The sequence below is a fragment of the Balearica regulorum genome, chromosome 4, assembly GCF_011004875.1.
Source record: "Balearica regulorum gibbericeps isolate bBalReg1 chromosome 4, bBalReg1.pri, whole genome shotgun sequence".
NCBI classification, from domain to species: Eukaryota; Metazoa; Chordata; class Aves; order Gruiformes; family Gruidae; genus Balearica; species Balearica regulorum.
Genome location: NC_046187.1, coordinates 1,811,818 through 1,833,916, shown reverse-complemented (window position 1 = coordinate 1,833,916; position 22,099 = coordinate 1,811,818). Strand labels below are relative to the sequence as shown.

The window sequence follows — 22,099 nt, the reverse complement described above, 5'->3', positions numbered from 1 at the left end:
AAGAAAAAAAGTGAAATCAACCATGACACAGCAAACTTTTATTTCTATTTTTATTTATACTTGGTAACTCAGATGGTATAAACCTTTTTAAAGAGGATGCATTGTGCACAAGAATTAGTTCAGGGGTGTTAACGACGCCTCTGTCTTGCTGGTGCCCTTCCCTGGATAGTGCCTTCCTTAACTGCTGCATTGGTTAGTGCCTGGGCTTCTGCCGGCGGCCTCATAAGCGTTGGAGATGTTCCTTCTCCTGGCACGACAGCGGGTTCTGCTTCCCCAGCAGCTCCAGCCGAAGGCGTGTGCAAGGTAGTCTTTAAGGAAAAAAACCAAACCACTAACCAAACAAACAAAAAAAAGAGGTCAAGGCTTTTTTTCCCCCCCTCCATTAAACTGTGTACAGATTTTTTGCATTGATTTTGTGGGGATTTTTGTCTTACGTGCCTGGTTCGTGCAGGAAACTGTCCTCCTGGGCGGGGGATCGGAGACTGGTGGATGCTTGCTGCAGAGTGTGCTGTCCCCCTCAAAAGTCAACATTAAGGACATCATGGCAAAAACAAAGGAAGCAACCTTACAAACTCTCTGTGAAAATGTTTCTTCTCTTAGGAAATCCGACTTAGTTTTTGTACGGTGGCGTTAGTCCAGCTGCTTGCCGTTTTGTCCGCAGTCCTTTAAAACAGACAGGTTGAGTTTTGAATATAGAAGCAAAAAATTAGTAGAATAAAAGGTCTTTCTGTAGGAACAGACGTGCCTCTGCTTTTCACTTGTGAATAGGCACGTCCTTTTTATTTCTGTCACACCAAGAGAGTGTTTGCGTGATAGCCAAAACTTGTGTCACCTCATCCTTGAGATGGGCGTCAGGGGCTTGCGATGCTGGAAGGCAGATGAGGCGTTGGAAGGTAAGGGAATGCCCAGAAAGCTTTAACCGCAGTACAAGAAGCTGAACAAGTACATAATGATGTTGAACTTCAGTTTAAATGATGAAAGTCCTTAATTTATCTCGGGATTTGCTTTCCACGTTTATTAGAAATTATGATTTTGTAGTCCGAGTGGCTGGAACTAATGTCTTTCCTAATGTGAATTTGCTTAACTGAAGCTCAGCGTACTGCAGAGAGCTGGCTGGTTTGTTTTGAAAGCATTTCACCATTAACGTATCGCAGTCAATCTGAACACAGCGTGAACTGTTTGGAGATGCCATCTCCCTTCCGTGCACAGAAGCAGCCTTTCTAAACGTCAGATTGCTCTAAGTTTCGGTTCTTGATTTGATATGGATTCGACACATGGAGAACCTCATTGAAACACTGAGCAGTTGGCATTGCTTTGAGCAGATTTGTTCACATCTACAGTGTTCCATGATTACCTGCATTTCATCAAAGGTCTAGTTTTATTTTAGTTTCTTCTTAATTCTTTTAGGGTAATTCAATATAAGGAGCAATGAAATTTATTGTCACCAGGTGAGAAGTACTTAGACCACAGTGGCAGCTTAACCTTTGAAATCAAGCAATGCATTGACTTTGACTTTTACGTTCCTAGGTACGTATTTTAACTTCTGAACAAATTACAGGGTTCCTGAGATTCTTGGGTGCTTTTGAAAATGTCGTCTTTGTGGAGGCTTCTCAGGAGCCCTTTGCTTTTCATGCTGTTAGCTTGTGAATAGCTGTGGTGCAGTTTTACCTCTTCAGAAACCTGGAAGTTCAGGGTTTTAAGGAAACAGTAAGAGTAGTTGATTATTTTACCCTGTCATTGTAACGGGATGCAAGTCCAGTTGAGTCATGACCACTTGCATCCCACGTGCAAGGTTGGAAAACATCTGTTGTGTAGAAGCTACGATATTTAAATAGGAAAGTGTCTTGAGAATTCAAGATGACTTCAACTGAAATCCAAACCACATTGAAAGGTAGAGTTTAAGGGCCAAAGTTGTACTTTTTAAGGTTGACGGCATGGCATGTGTAGTAAAACACAGGTGTAGGGTTTTTGCAGTTAAGAGGCAGAAGGGGAAAGTTGGAGAAGGCATTGACTCAACCAGCGAATCTCAATTGCACGTCAGGGTCAGACTGTCGAAGCAGAAAGTGTCTGGGTTGACTTAAAGCCAGCCGAGAAGTCTTAGTGTGTAAAAGTCACCTTTGCTTGTTTACCCAGCTCTTTAAGACCCAATTTTAAAGGTGTATATGTTGCAGTGCATGTAACGATAGTATAAACTACTTAGGATTTCGTGTTCGGAATAAAACTTTGGGATTTTATCCAGCTTCATACTATATAACAGTTAATTGGTTTGCAAGATGAGAATCTTAGATAAGCTGCATATGCAGAGCACCATTGTTCACAAGAGAGTAATGAAGCAGAAACCTTTAGTTATTGCGATGAAAACATTTTTCGGTTCTTTAGACTGTGACTGCACATTTTAGTCTTAAATGAAAGCACAGCCCTGCTTTTTCTTTTTTCTTAAGTGTTTTCATCATCTCAGATGTTAATTAGTTCTTAAAAGTGTTGTAGGAATCTAGTTGTCTTGAACATGCTTCATACGCCCCTCTATTTTTGTGTGTTTGTATTTTTTGGTGGGGTTTTTTATTTTACTTAGGGTAGTATTGACCCCATTTGACACACAGCAGTCACAGACCTCTCAAGACTCGTGGAAAACCGTGGACCTTGGCTCAAAAAGCATACGGTACCCTTGGCCTGAGTATAGGTCTGTGAGAGGCAGCAGCTCTCGATACTCTTAAGAATCGTGCGTGATTTCCTGTGAGTCTATAATGGAGTAGGAACCTAGTTCTGAGGGTACACTGTACTGTTTTGAGAGTACGTATAAAAATTGCCTTGGATAATTCAAACCTACTAGCGATTTCTGCCGGTTTATCTGTCTCGGTCAGAAGTGTGGATATACTGTAGGTGGAGTTGCGCTACCAGGAGGGGGTTGATGGTTTTTTTTACCAGATAAGCTTGTTCTGAGCAGATTTTGAATCGCGGTACCGAAGGAAAGCGCAGGTTTGTGACAATAGTTGTCTGCGGTAGAAGCAAATGCTATAGTGGTGTTCATGTACTCTTAAAGGGCAGCTGTGATGGATGCTGTCAGAGGTGGCATTCGTTAGTTCTGTGCAGAAGTTTGCAGAAGAAAATACACGGAAGGGGTTTTTTTAATTGCATGTACCAAAAGTAGTTTTTGCAGTCGTGTGTGATATTATTTATATCTGACTTTTTTTCACTGAGTCTGCCTTCCTAGTAATGGTGAAAGTTAGCTACGTCGCAAATCCTAAAAAGTATTGCAAATCACAAACCAGGTAATCTGCTCGACGTACGTGCCGAATAGCAGTAGTTGTACGCAGGCAATAAAAATCACCCACTAAATTAAATCTTTCTACAGTCCAATGCTGCTGTGAGAATGGCATTCTTAAATGAGTACTTTGAAGTTTTCTGAACTCTGAAAATAAACTGTGAATGCCTACTCTCAGCGTTTTTATAAGACATGAGCCAAGACAATTGATGCTTGAAGAGTGTACAGTTAGTAACAGAAATCTCTCAGGGGGGTTGATCCCTTTGTCCCTCAGCAGTAGCTTGGGTGGACACACAGGAGCGACTGGACTCGTCTGCCACTCAGCTGAACAAGAAGGCATTGGCCCGTGGCAGCAGCTGTGGCCTGGACGGTGGCTAGGCGGGTGGCTAGTGATGGATGGCAACGCCGACCGGCATTGAGTAGCGCCAGTTTGATGAGGGGTACTCGAGTGTTACCAGCGCTGTTGCCACAGCACTAGGTCCGAGTGTCTCTCTGAGTCAGCAGCAGCATCCATGACAAAAGCAGCCCGTCCTCTGGCAGACAGGCCCCCCAAAACTAAGCGGGAATAATGAGACCTCACCAGCCTCGGAGCCACGGTGTGCTTCTGAGGCAGATTCAGCGCATCCGCCTTTGTTCTGAGGTTTCCCAAACGCTCTCTTGGAGTCCCTTCCCTAATTACTCAGTTTCTTCGATTGAGGATGCTTGTGTCTCCAGTAGTTGCTTTTCGTCTCCCAACCCTGAGGTGCGTTTCCGTGTCTCCTCCTGTCTGGCGTAAGGGGCCGCAATTGCACGGTAGCGGTTGCGCCTCTTCTCGCCTGTTTTGGGCTCGGCCGTAGGTTACTGAAATCAAACCTTACTCCTGTCAGCCACGCGCTGCCGGGCCTGCAGTGCTTTTCAACCCGCAGGAGAGGCCCGAGATTGGAAGTGGGAATGATGTGATTTTTAATGATTCTGTGGTTCTGTAAAGTTTTGCTCCTTGCTCCCTTTTTGGCTGGTGGGTGCTGACAAGATGCCTCGTTGCAGTGGCGGTACGTTTGAGATCGCAAGGAGTTGGTATTCGAGCGACTGGGCTTGTCAGCATTGTGATGAAGCAGGACGATGAGTTGCACCATCGGGACAAGTCCTGTAGGAGACTGCAGTAGTCTCAGAAGTACCTGCCCCTTGGTATCTAGTCTTGGATGTCCTCTGGTCGTGTTTCTGGTTTCTAGGTGTAGGAAATTCTCTCGCGAAGGTGGCAAATTGGTTCAAGGTCCATGGCTGTTAAAAGCAGCCCTAGGATAAATGTGCCTTACGGGCATGAAACTGCTTGTGCCAAAGAACTTCAGCTCAAAATCTGGGTGTGAGGTTGCAGGTGGAACAGATACAAACAGAAAACTTGCAACTGGTGCACCATCATTTTACTAGCAAGAATTTCTCTCTGTGACTGTGTATCTCCAGACCTAAAGCTTAAGCACACTTTATTTGTTGTGGTCGCAGGATAATTTCACTCTAATTACGGGACAGTAAAATCATGAGAAGGAAAGACTGGATAGAGAGGGACATGGGTGGATTAAGCATGAGAGGATTCGTGGTTGTCTTTAGATGAAAGAACAAATCACAAGCGGAGGATTCTTAGCGGTTTGTAATTGCTGGACGTAGCTGGGGATTTGAGTTGGAGCAAGTGACGGCCGTAGCATTCAGTAACGCGCGGTCAAGATGTAAAGCACAGCACTAACAGCTGTCTTCAAACTCTTCTGCCTGGAAAATGTAAAGCTTTTGTAGTTATGTGAAGTATTGAGGAACCCTTAATGTCATACATCGCCTATGCTGGTGTTATTGTGGCTTCGGCCATAAAATGCTAGCTAATTTCGGTTTTTCTCAACAAAAGGCTTGAAGAGAGTGCCTCATGTGAAACCGTCACTGCCCCTAAAAATGTCTTCAAAGCTGAGGGACAGAGAGAGAGGTGGGATATCTTATTGTATTAAAAATAGCTTTTGTTACTCAGTAGTATTTTTCTTCCTTTTTTTAATAGATCCTAATTATCTCATGGCTAATGAACGCATGAACCTGATGAACATGGCGAAACTGAGTATCAAGGGGCTGATTGAATCGGCACTTAACCTGGGCAGGACGCTGGACTCCGACTATGCACCTCTTCAGCAGTTCTTTGTTGTGATGGAACATTGCCTTAAACACGGCTTGAAAGGTAACCTTGCTTGAGAGGAGTCCTCCCGGGCTGTTTGTCCTAGCGTAGGAGCGAGAAGAGAGCAGTCTTGTGGGAAAAAATTCTAGTTTTGTAATCTACAGTAGACTAAGGAGAGGCTGAGGCAGGGTCACTGCTGTGATCATGGTTGACTTGGCAGGCCACAGGAAGGGAAAAAAATCTGCTGAAGGTGTAACACCGCAGCTGGAAAGTTCACAGTTGTACTTGCCATTTTTAAACCAGCTTTTCAGATGACTTGAGTATAAATCAGTGATAAAATTAGCTCCTCTGCAAACTCATGACTCCCCCCCCCCCCCCCCCTTTTTTTTTTTCCCCCTGCACTTCCTCATGCTTTAGAGACGCAACCACCCTCTTCTGGAAGAGGAACTGCAACACAGAGGTCCTTTCTCAGTAGTTCTATCAAAACTGAGGATTTGGCTTTGCGCAGCTCCATCTTGCGAGCTCTCTTCTAAAACAGCAAGCAGAGCATATACTTAACTATGTAATATGCAGTCACAACTGAAATGGTCGAGTACCAGAGTACTTCTCTTGATGCGCTGCCCTTGCGTGGTAGTAGCTTGAGATGAAAAGCAGAGGATATTAAATGCCCTCTCGGCACCCATACGTACATCCTGCGGTGCTTCTTTAGTACTCGTGTTCAGCGTTAGGTGCGGAAAAAGGGATTCCCGTGCCGGTTAAGGTGGCCTTGTGCGAAGTGGAGATATTCATATTCTTCAGCTTCCTTATCCATTTGCCGGTGTCCCTACTGCAGGTCATAAGTTTGAAGTTAACAGAGTTCTTGGTCTTCTCACTGTTGCTGTGAAGTAGCAGTAAGGACTATGGAAGAAGAAAATTAATTTCCAGTTTAATACCTAGGGGTGACTAGAAAGCTTTTCTGAAGGAGGTAAGGATGCACAGAGGAGCCCCTGGCAGCCATGGAGAAGGAGCAGGCTCAGAGCGGTGTGGTCCTTGTCCTCGTGATGTGATGGTCCGTGAGAGAAAATGACCGCGCACACATCGAGTGTAACTTAGGGGCAGTGGCAGCATCCTAGTAGAAATTTTGACCTCTAGCAGTGAATCCAAGTTGCTGGTTATCTCCGGATGTCGTTGTGTTGGCACACTGGGGATGTATGGAATATTTTCTGTACCTGTCTCAAGCTCCTGTTCCCTTATTTGAACGATACCCGTAATTGCCACACTCGGGCAAGCACAAAAGATGATTTCTTATGCCCAGCAGCAGTCCCAGAAGAATCTTTCTGGTGATTTTTATCTGCTGTTCATTCACTTCTGACCATGTTTGAGAATGTATTTAGTCAGCACAGGCCTAAGAGGCTCATTTTATATCTTTTTCTTTTCTAGCCAAGAAGACTTTCCTTGGGCAAAATAAGTCATTTTGGGGACCTCTAGAACTAGTAGAAAAACTCGTTCCTGAAGCTGCAGAAATTACAGCAAGCGTTAAGGATCTCCCAGGGCTGAAGTAAGTACAGTCTTCTACTGCACAAATACATCATATGTCTTTTATTGTAAGAAGGATCCTGAAGAAGAGAGGGAAGGGCAAACATAACCTTCAGGAATACATCTTCCGCCTTCCGCTGATAAAAATGGATCATTACTCTCTCTTATTCTTAATCAAGGAACTGCAGAAGGAGAGGGTGGGATATATTTTTCTGTGTTAAGCGCATGGGCTGTTACGGACAATAGTGCATTTATTGCTGGCACTAAACGACTGACGATGTGTCTCGGGAATGGGAGCAGCCTTCCCTGACTCTCTTAAGTCAGACTGAAGAGGAAGGGAATTGCAAAGAAGGTGATTGCAGGTTAAATAGTTTTGAGGCCGATAGAGGTAATTTTTCTTTTAAATAAATTCAGGTAAACTTAGAGATTTTGTGTAAAGGAGAGGCTCAGTCGCAAAGTTGGAGATGATACTAGCTTATCTTAAAGAGGGGAGGAAAAAACCCCACTTTAAGCATATATTGCTTTTAAAAATTTCATAGTCACTTCAGACATCCCGTTCAGGTTTGCTTATTCCATGCTTTAAAAAAAAAAAAAAAAAAGTAAGAGCCTTTCAGCCAGAGGAATAGCTAAAAATGTCTAAGGAAGCTTTTGTATGAGTAGCAGGACTACGGGTTAAATCTTTTTTGCTGAAAGAAGAGGTGAATAGATTCAATAACAGTTTCTTTTGGATGAGCATTTAGCAGTGTACATATGGAGCAGTGCTTTTACTGGAGAGCTGTGCAGGACTCCTCCTGGAACAGCTTACAGGACCGGCGGGGAGTACCGACAGTGTTGTGCCAGCGCTCCTGTTACCTTTGCCTGTTGTAAAAGAATATATTGAGAGATTAAATAAATTGAAATAAAGAACAGCTTTAGAACAGGTTTCCAAACCTCAGCCTTGCGTTCATACTAACCCTTGGGAAATGTCACGTATTGGAGAGGTCAAGAATGGGCCGTAATGAAGATGACTTTCATGGTCAGTTGCTGCTTACACTAGTTAAGGTTAGAAAATCGAATGCCCCACGAGCTGCTTGATATAAGACAGCTGACTGACTGCTGGAGATGGAAAAGAAATTTCCTTCTCATCAGAATCCTGCTCAGCGCGGGGGATCTACGCCTTCCTTTGGAGCATCTGGTGCTGGCTCCTGGCCAGCGTGCCAGGCTAGAGGAGCCAGAGCTGTGATGCAGCATATCGGTTAGCGTATTTTTAAAGCTGCGTGCTGCAGATTGCCAGGAGAAACAGAGGGGGAAGGACTGTGACTATAACCCATTGCGTCCTGTGAGCGTGTTGATGATCAGAATAGTTGAAGGGAACAGTACTGAGTTGGTGGTTTGGGTTGTCTCTGTGGGTTCTCGCCCAACTTAACACCTGCCTGAAGGAGTGGTGCTTGGGCATCGGTGCTGAAGTGTACACATGTTCTTCTGGCTTGCCTTACGCAAAACTGGTCTTCAGTCAGAAGGTGATGTGTTGAAGCAACTGATCTCTATGTCGTAGCATCCAGCAGGAGTAAAGTCAGCGAAATATTTTTAGCGTAACAACAAAGACATAATCAGTTGTGAGAGAAGCAGTGATTGCTTGGATAAAGCTAGTCAGTAACTATTTGCGCCTAAATACCTTGCATTTCCCTGTTTTCATCAGTGCCAGCTCTACCTTTCAGATGCAGAAGCTTCAGCTAGAAGGGATTATTAAAGCTGTTTGTAAATGTGCGTTGCAGTACGTCAGTAACTCTCTTGTTTCTGGCCTTTGTAGGACACCTGTGGGCAGAGGAAGAGCTTGGCTTCGCCTGGCTCTAATGCAGAAGAAACTTTCAGAATACATGAAAGCCTTGATTAACAGAAAGGATCTTCTCAGGTGAGTGCCGAGCTCGCTCTCGGGTTAGGTTAGGTTTGCTTCTGCCCTCGTGTAAGATCTTTCCGATCGTTTACACCCAAATGGTAAAGTATGCGTGTACTTTTTTTGAGGAATGGTAATATTTCTGAAATGCAGAGCTGCCTCTGAGGGATTAAAAATGCTTAGTAATCTTTCTTAATTCAGAAGCTGTTATTTCTCTGCTTTTATTGTCTCAAATATCCATCAGAGTAAACACAAATTGTGGTTCCAAAGAGATGATTTGGGTGAAATATTTGTACAGAGGGGATGCAACATTGTCTGTCTGCAAAATCTTGGCCCTGGATTTATTTCTGACCTTGTCTTACCGTCTGACCTGGAACAAGTCATTTCACTTCTCTGTATCTCTGCTTCCCACTCATAAAACAGCAACAATTTTCTAGTTTAATTGGAAGTTCATGGATTTGAACTGCTACGTCTGTGCAAAGCAGTAGGGTTTAATAAATATGTTGGTGTTTCTTTACTCAAACAAGTAGGTTTTTGTTGGCTGTCCGTGTAAATCCGTAGCTGACTTGGGGTTGGGGAGGAGAACTTGGTATTGCCCACTGCAAAATGTGGCGGTGGCTTGTTGTTAATCATAGTACGTAATAGAGGAGTAGAAATATGCTACTTAAAAACCTGATATTAAGCCCCAAATCTTAAACGTGCTGTACCATTACTCGAGAATTGTGCCTACTTTCCATCCCCTTTCAACAGCTGAGGGACCAGGTCTCCTACTTCTTGGGTCTTTGCCTCCTCTAAGGACTTACGGAGCTGAGAGAGATTTGTTCGGTCAGAGCAGGAGAGCACTGATAGTACGTAGGAGTGCATTTCCGTGTGGACTATGTGCCGCTGCTTGGGTTTTTATTAAGGCTGAATTTGTGTTATATCATCATATGAACTAGCGGGGATCCCATGCTAGTTGACATCATTTTAGTTGACTTTTAAAGATGCAACGCTTTTCTTCTCTTGCCGCGCATCCTGCAGCGAATTTTACGAGCCTAATGCACTGATGATGGAAGAAGAAGGTGCGATCATTGCTGGCCTCCTAGTAGGTTTGAATGTCATCGATGCAAACTTCTGCATGAAAGGAGAAGACCTGGATTCACAGGTACTGGGTATTCAGTTAACATGTTTTTCTGCTCGTTTAAATTGGAAGAATTTTCCGTTATAGAGGACTTTCATTAACTGAGATAGAAGTTGGTTAGTATATGTAATAGAAGGCTACTACAAGCGTGTTACTATGACTGCGGTCTTTGGATAGCTGGTGGCGCTGAAATCGGACTCTGGATTTCAGCTTTCTCGCTGCTGTTAGGCTTCGCTACGGTCTGCACGCACGTCGCTGAGGAGTGACGTGTAATAAATGAAAAAGGAGGCGAAAATGGGGAAGGACTTGGCCAAAATGAGGGGAGAAATGGACAGAACTGTTCATTCACTCCCACTGTGTGATGAAATCATTGTAGCTGCTAAACAAGAGAAAATGAGCCTGTATGCACTTAGGTTCCAGCTTGCGCAAGCCGGGTATATGCAGATATGGGGATGGTAATGGTTTGCCCTTACGTCCGAAGACTTGCTCGCCAGCTTGCGGCTTATGCTAGTATATTTTTGCTTGAAATACGCCATGTTTTAATTAATTTTTGATAAATGACTGGCATAATGAATCCCTGCTATAGTACAACGCGTACTGATGTTTGAACCGAATGACCGTAAACTTTCACGGCTACGAACAGTGTTTAGTCTTAGAAAAAGCCTTTAATGTAAGATGCAAATTTTTCTTTTTTAGGTTGGAGTTATTGATTTCTCAATGTATTTGAAAGATGGGAACAGCACGAAAGGCAGTGAAGGGTAAGTACATGCACAATTGTCCTGCTTCTTATCTCTTGGTAACTTGTATTCAAGTATTTCGAGTTGCCCTGCAAGCTGTTAGATTTTTTTAATTAAAAAGCTACTTAGACTGAATTGTTCTTCTGTGATAAACCATAAATAAGATACGGGGAGTATCGGGAGGGAGCAGGGGAAAAGGAAAGTCTCCCGGATGTTCTGTGTGTTCTTCCGTAACTGGCAATTGAAGATAAAAATACTTGAAAAGCGGCCCGTTGCTGAGGGAGGGCTGCCATTCTATAAAGCCTGTTTGGTCAGCAGCTTGGTAGCCTTCCCCGGTTGTATGGCTGGCTGGATAGCAGGTGGGGTTTGGCACCATAGCTTCCTTAGAGGGGACAAAAAAAATCTCCACAACGTAACAATAGCCTAAAGTACTTGTGGCAGCATACAGGGATGGAGCTGTGCAACATTCAGAGCAAGAGCCTGCAAACTGCAGCGTGGGCACACTGACGTAGGGAGCGGGTGCTGTGGTTGCCCGAGGTTCTTCAAGAGTACTTCTTCCTTCTATGGAAGCCCTGCTAGTGCGAATTCCTGGATATCTTTAATCACTATCCCTCAGGATCAGATGTTTTGATGGCATTTGTTTGATCTATACTTTCATTTTTCGAACGTTCTTTAGTTAAGATTTCCTGCTGGAAGTGCGTGCAAGACACGCATTCATTGACACTTTACCTTGAATGAATTTTGGTGAGGTGGCTGTCGTCCAATAGAAATGTAGTGCAAACCCAGGGTTTTTTTCTTTGAAATACTGCAGTAGTCTTTGAAATGCCGTCTGCTGTAATGCTTCTGCTTTGTGTGTCACAAAACGCCTGACCGTCGTCCGGGTGAATGTAGCGGTTGCAGGTTCTGAGAAGTCAGGGGACAGCGATTGATTGTAAAGGCAGAGACTGCAACTCGGCTTGGCCGTTTCCTTGATGTCGCATAGACTCAGCCAGGCTCAGGGTATCGGTGCTACGCTGGGTGCGTGGGCTGTGTCGCCCCGTTTGCTCTTAGACCTTTAATAGTGTCTCTTGTTCTTTGAATCCAAACGGCTGAGCCGAATGATAATTCTTTTTTCCAGAGATGGTCAGATAACGGCTATTTTGGACCAGAAGAACTATGTAGAAGAACTCAACAGACATTTAAGGTAAGGCATGATTTATTTATTTATTTATTTATTCTTTATTATGTGATCTAGAAGAATAGAAAAGTTGCTTTTAAAACAGAAGGAATTACTGTAGGGTGTTTTTTTTTTTTTTCTCTTCAACAGTGCTACAGTAAACAACCTACAGGCCAAGGTGGATGCCTTGGAAAAATCCAACACTAAACTGACTGAGGAGGTAAGCGTAATAGCAAATTATCCGATGTTTTGGCCTTGGGGAATCGGAGATTAAAAAGGTAAGGGAGGAGTTATTTGCAGATTTGTGGTGTACGTAATGATGAGCGTTTAACGATGGAACTGGACTAACTTACCTGCCAAGGAATTGCACCGGCTGTCGCTACTAACTAAGCGTGAGGTGGAAAAACAACCGAATGGCTGTGTTAAAACCCCAAAGCTGCTGAATACCCTTCACCCCTCTGAAGTCTCGGAGTGCTGTCTGATTTTTGGAAGATGCCTCAGAATAAATTGTACAGTGGGTGTGATTATGAAGGCCGTACAGCTGGTGGAGGTTAGGAGACATCCAGACATGACAAATTTTTAAATGCCTGTTGATTTTGACAGGTGCAGAAGTTTACTACAGTGTCAAAATAGCAACTGAAATGTTTCAGAAACTTCTTCTCTAGCCTGTCACAATTTGCAAGAAATAAAGGAAAAATGATCATTATAGATAAAACATTGTTCAGTCTGAGCGTGAAAAACGGTTGGTACGTGTGTCAGAGGTGTAACCTGTGTTTTAAAATCAGTCTTGTGGTTGATTAGTAATGGCATAAATGTAATAAAAACTTCTGTGGTCAGTTCCCTGACAAATGGGTGCTAGTAGGTCTCATCCGAACGGTATCTCTGTCCTTGTGTCACTTAGCAGAATGATTTTGATTGGGATGTCTCAGTGCTCTTGCAGTAGAAATATGAAATAGAAATTCTTTTTTGCTTGTTCACCCTCATTAAAGGAGGTCTGTGTGTTGAACATTTACTCTAATGGATGTATTCCAAAAGATGAGAAGCTTTAGCGATGGAAGTTGGTGTATCCATTCTTGCAGTTAAGGAGTGAGAATTTTTTTTTACAATTAAAATATTTTTTTAATTGTGAAAAGGTGGTGTGCAGTAGAGGCTGCCTTTCTCAGCGCTACTATAATAAGTGGCTTTTGATTTATTACCTGCAGAGTGTGAGTGCTGTGCCCATTAGGCACAGTACCCATGACATGAATTGCAATATTGACTCAAGTATTTTTTGATTTTTTAATAATTTACTTGCTTGCATCTTAGTGAAGTCTGCCTGCTGTTCAAAGAATTGAAGTGACGCTGGAGCACACTGTGCCAGCCAGGGCTGTTTGCAGGGTGTAGTTAATGAGCTGTGTCACGTGTCACATCAGTTTGTGTATTTGGCTTGAGCCGTACCGAAGACTCGCACTTTTATCGGGGTAATTTCTGCTTGGGTTTGTCACTTAATAACGCCGCTGATCTCTTGGAATGTCACTGAGCTTTTCTTGTGCAGAAGGCTTACGTAAGTTAGGGTTTACAAAGCCAGAGGGAGTTTTCTGGAGTTATTTTGGCCTGTGACCCACACGCTCAAAGTAATCTGTTAGTCTGCGGCGATCCTTCATTGGGAATTCCTCTGGGGCAGATGTCCTGTCTCGTAAGGGTGGTGTGAGCTACTGAGCCTCCGTTTCCAGCCAGATCTTCCTCCTCTGATGAGGTTCTCATTGTGCTTCTCCTGCCCAAATGCTTGAGCATCTTACATCTCGGGTGCTCTACCTCGCAGCGTACCCAAACTACTGAAGCTTTGGCTAACCCATGCAAGTATTTCTTCTTCGGTAATATATTTCAGTTCCTCGAAGTCAACGAAGCTCAGGTGCCACGTGCTCACATTTTTCCTTTTTGTTAACTTTGGCAAGGGAAGGGGAACGGAGTGAGGATTTCTGCTGAGTTGCGCTAGCCGCACGTTACACTGAGTCTAGCAGCTAGAGACCTGATGATGTCCAAAACTTGACTGAAAGGCAGGAACCAAAATAGGTTGGGAAGTCTCTATTTTAGCCGATACTGGAAATCCATCATGCTGGCACTAATTGATGCTTTTTCAGATAGTCTTTCTCCATGGTAGAGGCTGAGTTGTCTTTTGCCACTCCAAATATCTTTTTTTTTTTTTCCCTTCACTTGGTAAAAAGATAAGTACAGAAAATGAGTCTAGAGAGGGAAAAAAAGGTCAAGTGTGTTTTTGATATGTTACTGTTGTTCTATTTTGTTCACAGCTTGCGGTTGCAAACAACAGGATTATTACGCTGCAAGAAGAGATGGAACGGGTTAAAGAAGAAAGTTCTTACATCTTAGAGTCCAATCGTAAGGTTGGTGTGTGTGAACGGTTACCGATCCCTTTGGGCAGTCCCAGCCCAAATTCGACCGAGTAGTAGGTGTTTGGAAGAGACTCTGTTTCCTTCTGTAACTCACATGAAAACTGCAATAGAGAAGCGTGGCTCCAGGTTGGCCCTCCGCAGAGGGTACTGGATGGACTCTGGCCGTAGCCGCTGGAACTGCGAGCGTGCGCAGAGCCGAGAGCTGACACGGCGTGTTCAGGGCTTGCTGGGGGAGGCGTCCGAAAGGGACAGGAGGAAGGATGATTTACTGAGAGGGGGCAGAAAAATTTGGATGTAGGAGTTGTGCTTTTATCGCCTGAAATACTACCCGTTGTGGAAATAGGGGGGCAGGATCTATATATTTTGTCGTTTTATTGAAAGTGCTAGTAACTGTGGCAGGATCTGGTTTTAGTTTTAAAACCCCTAAGATGTTTTTTGAGCTTTTGTAGCCATACTAAGTAGACGTTGCGTGCGTTCAATGCATATCCATTGAAGCGCAGTGAGCACCTCGGGGAAGCAGGGTGATGGAGCCATTTTACGTGGAAGCTGCGTTAACTGAAGGGAGCTCTGAGTTTTGATAGTTGCAGAATTTGTTTTCAAAGTAGTGGGAAAAACAAATCATCAGGGTTAGTAGTATATAATGACAGGCTAATTGGGTGTCTTTGTTAACTTAGGTCACCAAAGACAGAACTGCTGATGGACATGCACTGACTGAGGCACGAAAACAGTTGAAGGAGGAGACTCAGCTGCGGCTGGTAAGGACAGCGCGAGCTTGGAGCTGGCTACAAATGGCTTTTGCACGTAATAACTCCACGTCAGACAATCGCTTTTGGAAATGTCTGGCCAGGGGATTTTTTTCATTCTTGCCTGCCTGCTTCAGCCTGACCGGAGACAGCCTTGTCAGAAGCGATGCTAATTTTGCGGCTCTGTTGATCAGCTGGAGGTCTGTTTCTCAAAACGAGCAGTGCAGTTGCGTTTCTAGGTCTGACGCATCCCCCTTGGCGATGAGGATATTGCCACTATCTGCACTGTTACCCGGTATAGTGTGTTTGGCTGGTGGGGAGAAAAATGCCCGGGCAGAAGGTTTTTAGGAAATAAAAAGTCTGCCAGCTTTTCACTGGTGCCCTCCATCAGAAAGATGGGCCTATCTGGTCCTTTCTGACTCTTTGCTAGTCGTGCTGTTCACATGGCTTTCATATCGGACTGAAAATGTGGATTGGTTGCCCTTAACTGTCTTGATGGGTCCGATCTGTAACTGTGAGGCCGTGGGAGCGCGGCGTGCTTCTAGGCAGTGACGGCCCTGGCAGGAGCACGAGTTAAGGGCGGTTATCTCACGGATGGCGAGGAAAGCTGGCTGGTAGTGCTGACGGATCCCTCTCTCCCAGGATGTGGAGAAAGAGCTGGAGGCGCAGATCGGGATGCGGCAGGAGATGGAGCTAGCCATGAAGATGCTGGAGAAAGATGTTTGCGAGAAGCAAGACGCGCTGGTGGCGCTCAGACAGCAACTGGATGATCTCAGGGCCCTAAAGCATGAACTGTCTTTCAAGCTGCAGGTAGGGGAATAATTAAATCAAATGCCGTGAATTCCAGATAAAAGCGATAGCTCTTGTTCTTCCCCCCCATCTATTTAAAAGGTGCTCGGTGCGGAGGGGTTGCAGGCTGCTGAGCATACTTCTGTCTTGCTGCAAGAAAGCTGTAGTGCTTGAACAATTGGATGTGTTGGAGGTTACAGGAAAATGCAGTTTCTTTGAAGAAAGACTCATGGTGATCCGGAACTGTGTCTGTGTGACTGGGGAAAGCATCTTCTGTGGTTTTGGGGTATAAAAACTGAATCATGGTAGCTTCTGTTCCAGCGCAGTCTAGCATTTGAAGGTATGTGGTGTAATTGCATACATTACCGTGTGATGACAGAAGCAGACTGTTAAGACAAAGAGCAACACAAAATGCTCAGAAAGAAATTCTAAAATAAACTTTAGAACAGAAAGAGTTGTTTCTGCTCCCCTTGAGCAAATCATTCTGTGCAAAACAGTCGAATGATCTTAGCGGCTACTGCTTGAATACGTATTATACAGGAAGCTTCATTGATTACAGTATTGCCCTTTTGTGGGGGGCACCTGTACGGCAAGATGCTTGTCCTCGCAATACTGACCTGGCATTTGCTTTCCGAGCACCTTCTCCTGCCTCTTTGGCTTCTGCCGCCTTCATTTCGCGTACCACGTGGTTTATCGTGGCTTATTTTGGTTTTACTGCTACTTAAAATACTCCACGATGCTACTTTTTCCAGAGTTCAGACATGGGAGTGAAACAGAAGAGTGAATTAAACAGCCGTTTGGAAGAAAAAACAAATCAGATGGCCGCCACCATCAAACAGCTTGAACAAAGGTAAAAAATGAAACTTGTACAATTATAAAGCGATGTGTGTATTCTAGTGGTAGTGTCCCGCTGATCCTGAAGGTACCGGGCGAGAGTCCGAGTGCTCTGCTTAGCCGCTTCTAAAGAGAGCTGCAATTTTGTGAGGTGCTGTTAGGAGAAGTGTTTGGCACGCTCAGGAGGGCTTCTGTTGGAAAAGAATATACTACCGAACGGGTAATTAACATAGCAGCTTTGCTTATCTATGTCAGCTGCACTTTTGTATGTTATCCAGTCATTACAAGTCAATTACTGGCTCTGATAGCGCTGATAAAAGATAGAGATAGGAAGGCAGAGAAGTGCTGGACTGTTAATGACAGAATTAGGGTGGGAGCAGGAAGGACGAGCGTGCAGCAGAGGCCAAGCTCGGAGGTGCCTGGTTATTCCAGACCTCTCTGGTGCTGTTTTGAAAAAAATACCCCAAATGGAACCTCTTTATGAACAGCCTTGTACTTTCTGAGGGAGATACGCTTGATAAAAATGGAAGTAAATGGAGGAAGATGAGAGGGCAACCTGGCTGTCGCCAGAAGTTGATAAAGATAGCCCTTAGGTGTCGTATCCATTTGGAGCGGGCCAAGTTCCATCCTAATGACCGCGTTGCCCTCGTGTTAGTAACCCTCGTGAGATGAGGAGGGCCTCAGCACCCAAGTCAGATTGATTTGAGAAGGAGCAGCGCTCGTTTTTCCCTTGGGTCTTGTTGTCAAAGCCAGGCTTTGCGGTGGTTTGGCCAAAGGTTCACAACTCGTGTCGCTGAATTAATGAGTAGGTCAGTGTGCTAGATGAACACTCTCGTTTTAGGGTTTACATTCTGAATGATTCTTTATAAAAAAGATCATTTTGTTTGTAGAAAGTTTGTATTTGAAAATGTTTTATGATATTTACTCAGCTAATTGATTTGCTCTTTTTCTCTTGCTGTTCTTGTTTTTCCATTTTCTCATCATCCTTGTTCTGACTTACTTATACAGTGAAAAGGATTTGGTGAAACAGGCAAAAACCTTAAATAGTGCAGCAAACAAACTGATCCAGAAGCATCATTAGACATTTTTATGTCTGGTCACCTCACAGCTCTGACATCAGAACTCATTTATGAGGGGAGAACTTGAGAATTGCTAAAAGCAACTGTTAAAATGTTAATTGTCACCTAAAGTTGATTTGGAATTTGCTGAATTTTTAAAATCAGTGAGTTTTTCTTCAGAGATTTAGAGTTGGGTATAAACATCCCTAACTTTGCCATTTAAACTGTGTTAAAGTACCAATGAGCTGGCCAATAAACACACCAGAAAAGCGTAAGGAGCGGGAGATATGTGGCTCTGTACATCCCGGTGATGCATACCGTATACAGCAGCACAAGTCTTCAACATTGATGGATACTAGGTGCGTTGGTCAAGTCACTGTCAGATTGGCCAGCTCTGGAAAGTCAACTAGTTTTCTCTGTTACCCTTTTTGTGAAGTAGACGAAAAAATGCATCCCTGGAAGTTGTTGAAAGTAGTTGTGTGCGTACCCCAAGCCGTTACCCGTTCACTTCTGTTCTGTGGGTTCAGCCCCAAGTCCAAGACAGACGGGCGCGACTCAATAGCTCGTCGCCGCGAAGACCAGCCCTCTTGTAACCGAGACTGCTTGCAACGGTTTTGCCTTAGTGACTTGGTGGGAGGGTGGGGACTTATCCTTATTCCTTTAAACTTCATGTGTCCAGAATTAGTAGCTAGGTGTCTTAGAGTAACATGATAGAGTGGTAAGTTCAGTGGAAACCTCCTTATCTTTGCATTGCCTTCTACCTCTGCCATGAATCCCGCTAGACGTACGTTGCGGTTCTTCCCGACCGAAGGAAGCTGAGGAGGGGTGTTTTGGTAGGTCTCTCCTCCTCGTAGAAAGGGAAGTTAGACGTTTTACAAAAAAAAAGAATCTGATCTTTATACTCTAGTGTTTAAAAGAAAGAAAAACAAAAAAAAAAGAAGGAACGAAATATGCAGTGGTGGGGAGTGGAAATGGTAATTTGGTACTTGACCATTCCTTGTCTGAGTAGTTAGTGGTTTTAAAGGAAGATTTGCCTTTTACTATTACACTTCTTTCATTTGCTTCTGCGTTTCTGTTGCTCAGTACAAATGGAATTTGCTAATGAAAGAACAGCTAAAGCTTGGAAACAGCTCTCAATAGGAAAAAAAAATAATTGCCAGAACAACAGCCCAGTGCAAAACTTTAAGTAACTGTAGCTTGGACTATTATAAAAACTAATATTCCTTTCCCCGTGGCTGCAGAAGTTCACCGTGCTCGCCTGTCACGGGCTTTAGGTGATAAGTGCTCCTAGAGATTTCTTTTTTTTCTTTCAAAAAGATGACATTTCGGGGGTTTCTGCCTTGAGTAAGGGTTTTTTTTTGCTCTGGTGAGATGCCTGCAGAAATTCTTTGGTGCCAGTTCTCCCTTTGTCCTGAGGTATGATAGCGCTCCTTGGGGCAGTGGGTGGCAAATGTGACCGGAACGCGACCGGGGAAAGAACAGCTATTGATTCTCACTAGGTAGGTATAAATATCTGAGGCTCAGCCTAGTCCTCCTGTACGCGAGCGTGTACCACCGCTTAGCTCCTTTAATGGACTCCCGCCCGCAAGCAGACTTGGAGACCCGTTTTAAATCTCTAGGCGATGCCCAAGTCGCATGCTCGAAAGTATCAACTTAACCTTTTACTAGAAACTCATTTTAACTACCTGGAGAAAAATAAAATAATAATAAAAAGGTGGAAGCTTCCATCTAGGTATCCAAATAGCTAGTTAGAACCCTGAACTCCCCTGCCCCTCCCCAGATTTCTGTAGAAATAGGGGGTTGGGCTGGATTGGTTTGCTGTCACAGTAACGCTGAAATAAGAGCGAATTAAGGATCTGGCCATTTCTGATGTCAGGCCCGAAGTGGAAATGCTTTGGTGCACTAATGCCTGGGCGCTTGAGCCAGTGTGTCAATCCACGGGAGAGACCAGGAAAATGCACTAATTCTCAATATAGTAGCTAACCTATGTTGCAAGTTCCAGTTACATGTGTAAAGCTGAAATGTAACGTACATTAAAATCAAATTTGACTTAAAATTCTGTGTACTTGAGGTTTGCTTTGAATCTGGATAAAAGTGATGTTTTATGTTTTTCATCTAATGGCTGTAAACTGTAGTAATAGAATAAAAACTATTGAAAATCAGAGCTTCTGCCTGGTTCACCTACATGTTGCTTTTCTTTAAAATATTTTCCTCCTTTCCATTGTTTTTACCATTCCTTTTTTTTTTTTTTTGGCTTTACCTTTTCACTGGGTTTTTTATTTGTTGGTTAAACTCGGTCTTCCTCCCCACCATGGCTTTTGTTTTTTATCACAAGTTCATGTGGCTCAAATCCAGATTGCGACAGGCAGAGAAGGACCGTCAGTTGGCCCAGCAGGACAACCGTCTCTTCAAGCAGGAGTTTGGGGACAAAATCAACAGCCTCCAGCTAGAAGTGGAAGAGCTCTCCAGGCAGCGGTGAAGAAATCCTTTTCTAATTTATTTTCTGGGCTGTTCTTAGTGTGTCTAGCAGAAAGCAGGCAGGGCGATGGCAAAAGGAAGTAGGGGTTGGAGGCGGAGAGAGACAAGAGGCGTTTTAGCTGCCAGGCAGGCATTAGCTCCGGGGAGGTGAAATGCTTTGCGAGATGGCAAACCTTGTAACGTGCATGTCGTTAAAGTTAGAACTTGAAAAATCAGATTGGAAGAAAATGCAAAAGAACTACGCGGTCAGCAGAAACCACCAGCAAAAGTACCGATCTTACGTGGGGGTAGAATATCACAAGTAGGTCGCGGAACGTCTCTTGGGTGGAAATGAAATGCCAGGGTATTTGTGTGATTTGTTGGGCATCTGCCGATAACCATCTCATTTGAAAGCCTACGGCGCTGCAGCTGCGGGACAGAGATCACAGCAAGCTGTAGAACCTCTTTGGGACACGGGGCAGATCCTCGGTCTGCGCTGAGGTCGCCTTGCAGGTTAGCCTGCTCTAGGGACCGAGACTTAGCTGGACGTGCGCGTCAGAGCGCAGCCACGTCTCCGACAGCAACGTCGACCTCTGCGACCTCGGGCGTTGCGTCAGACTTTCCACTGTAACACCGTGATTTGGAGTCTAAAGCAAACAATTTGCTGCTCATCGGCAGGGCTGGAGCAGCTAAGTCTTTGCCTAGCGCTGGCACCGAGGAGTTGGGAGCGAGGGTTGTCAGTCCTGGCTTGGCTGTCAGTCTGACACACAGTGCTGTGATGGATTTTGTTTTTTTTTTTTTCCCCCAGCTGAAACTGGTCTCAGTTTTGCTGGGAGGCAACCAAAAAGCTGGAAGCCAAATGTAAAGAACTTGGCCAGAGCTATCCTATTTCCCCTGCAGTGTCATCAGTTTACCAGTATCAGGAAAACAGAGAAATCCTCTTAGCTTAAAATAGAAGAGCGTCTCTCCTTCTGCAGCCATGACGCATCTTCGGTTTGTTGCAAGGTCACTGGAATGAATGGTGTGGAAGCATTGCTGGATGTGTTTTTATTTTACATTTTTTGTCCCCTCCTGCTCTCCCGGCACAGCTTTTAGTTTCCTTTTTCAGAAGGGTACAGAGGGTACCCACAAAGCCAGCAAACGGCTTTGATCAGAAACTCGTACGAGGTCCTGGGTGCGCGTGGGTGAGCTTAGCAGCCTTCTCGGGTATAGATGGGGAACGCACCTTCTTACGCTGAGTCGGTTTAACGTACTTAGCGTAGCTACCTGGGGAGGGCATTTGCAAATCGGTTTATTTTCACATCAGTTGGACTTTTTCTGATTCTTTCCTCGCTCAAGCTAAATCAAGATGACAGCATGAAAATGTTTGAGCCTCCTTTACCGGGAGGTCATACTGCTTTATTTAGCCGGGTTTCTAAAGCAGTGAGTTACTGGAGGGTGCTGCAGTGGTCGGTGGGTAGTCTTGCTTGAAATCTATTCCTTTAAGAGGAAATGGGGCTTTTTGCGATTGGTGGTGTAAAGTCCAAGTTAGAAACAGGAATTCCCTCGGTTGGTTTGTTTCTCAATGCCAGCGTGGGCGAGGATTCATTTCTGGATCTAAGTCTCCACCAGCTTTACTCACTTCAGTTAGGCTACGTAACTAATGAAGCTGTAGTCACAAAGAGTTATTTAAAAAACTGTTGGAGCGGTATGGAGCTAACGACGGTAATAACGGATAACGTTGGGTTTAATAGCAACAAGGATTCAGATTGTTCTGTAGTACGAGCCTTGCCAATGCTTTTACCAGCAGATACTCAGTTTGTAGGCTCTGATTTTGGAGCAGAGGTCGTTCCCTACGGCAGCTACCACGTTTTACTTGTAGTGATTTCAGAAAAGGGCGCTTCCACGCTTCAGTCCCTGATGGTCCCTGTGCTCCACGAGCTTTGTTGCTGTTCCTGCAGCCGTGGAGGTGTCGGGCTCTCTGGTGCCCCAGGGTAAAAGGTCTGCGATCCACGAGCTAGATCTAGAGTCGAGCTTCTCTTCAGCCTGTTTCGGGCTGCGTCA

At 44.4% G+C, this 22,099-nt stretch overlaps 1 protein-coding gene across 14 annotated transcripts in view; it reads left to right on the top strand.

The window, feature by feature from the left end:
• Positions 1-22,099, top strand: part of RUFY3 (RUN and FYVE domain containing 3) — a 60,644-nt gene that overhangs the window by 30,428 nt on the left and 8,117 nt on the right. For 8 of the 14 annotated variants that reach the window (XM_075750865.1, XM_075750863.1, XM_075750857.1 and 5 more), the window contains 12 exons: positions 5,274-5,447; positions 6,804-6,921; positions 8,689-8,790; positions 9,793-9,916; positions 10,589-10,650; positions 11,747-11,812; positions 11,936-12,005; positions 14,074-14,166; positions 14,850-14,930; positions 15,561-15,728; positions 16,460-16,557; positions 19,955-20,074. In XM_075750865.1, coding sequence (XP_075606980.1) covers positions 5,288-5,447; positions 6,804-6,921; positions 8,689-8,790; positions 9,793-9,916; positions 10,589-10,650; positions 11,747-11,812; positions 11,936-12,005; positions 14,074-14,166; positions 14,850-14,930; positions 15,561-15,728; positions 16,460-16,557; positions 19,955-20,074 — 1,262 coding nt within the window. In that variant the 5' untranslated portion in view covers positions 5,274-5,287. Of the gene's footprint in view, positions 1-5,273; positions 5,448-6,803; positions 6,922-8,688; positions 8,791-9,792; positions 9,917-10,588; positions 10,651-11,746; positions 11,813-11,935; positions 12,006-14,073; positions 14,167-14,849; positions 14,931-15,560; positions 15,729-16,459; positions 16,562-17,549; positions 19,764-19,934; positions 20,075-22,099 lie in introns of those variants that run through there. The other 6 variants (XM_075750866.1, XM_075750869.1, XM_075750868.1 and 3 more) reach the window with 4 other exon arrangements.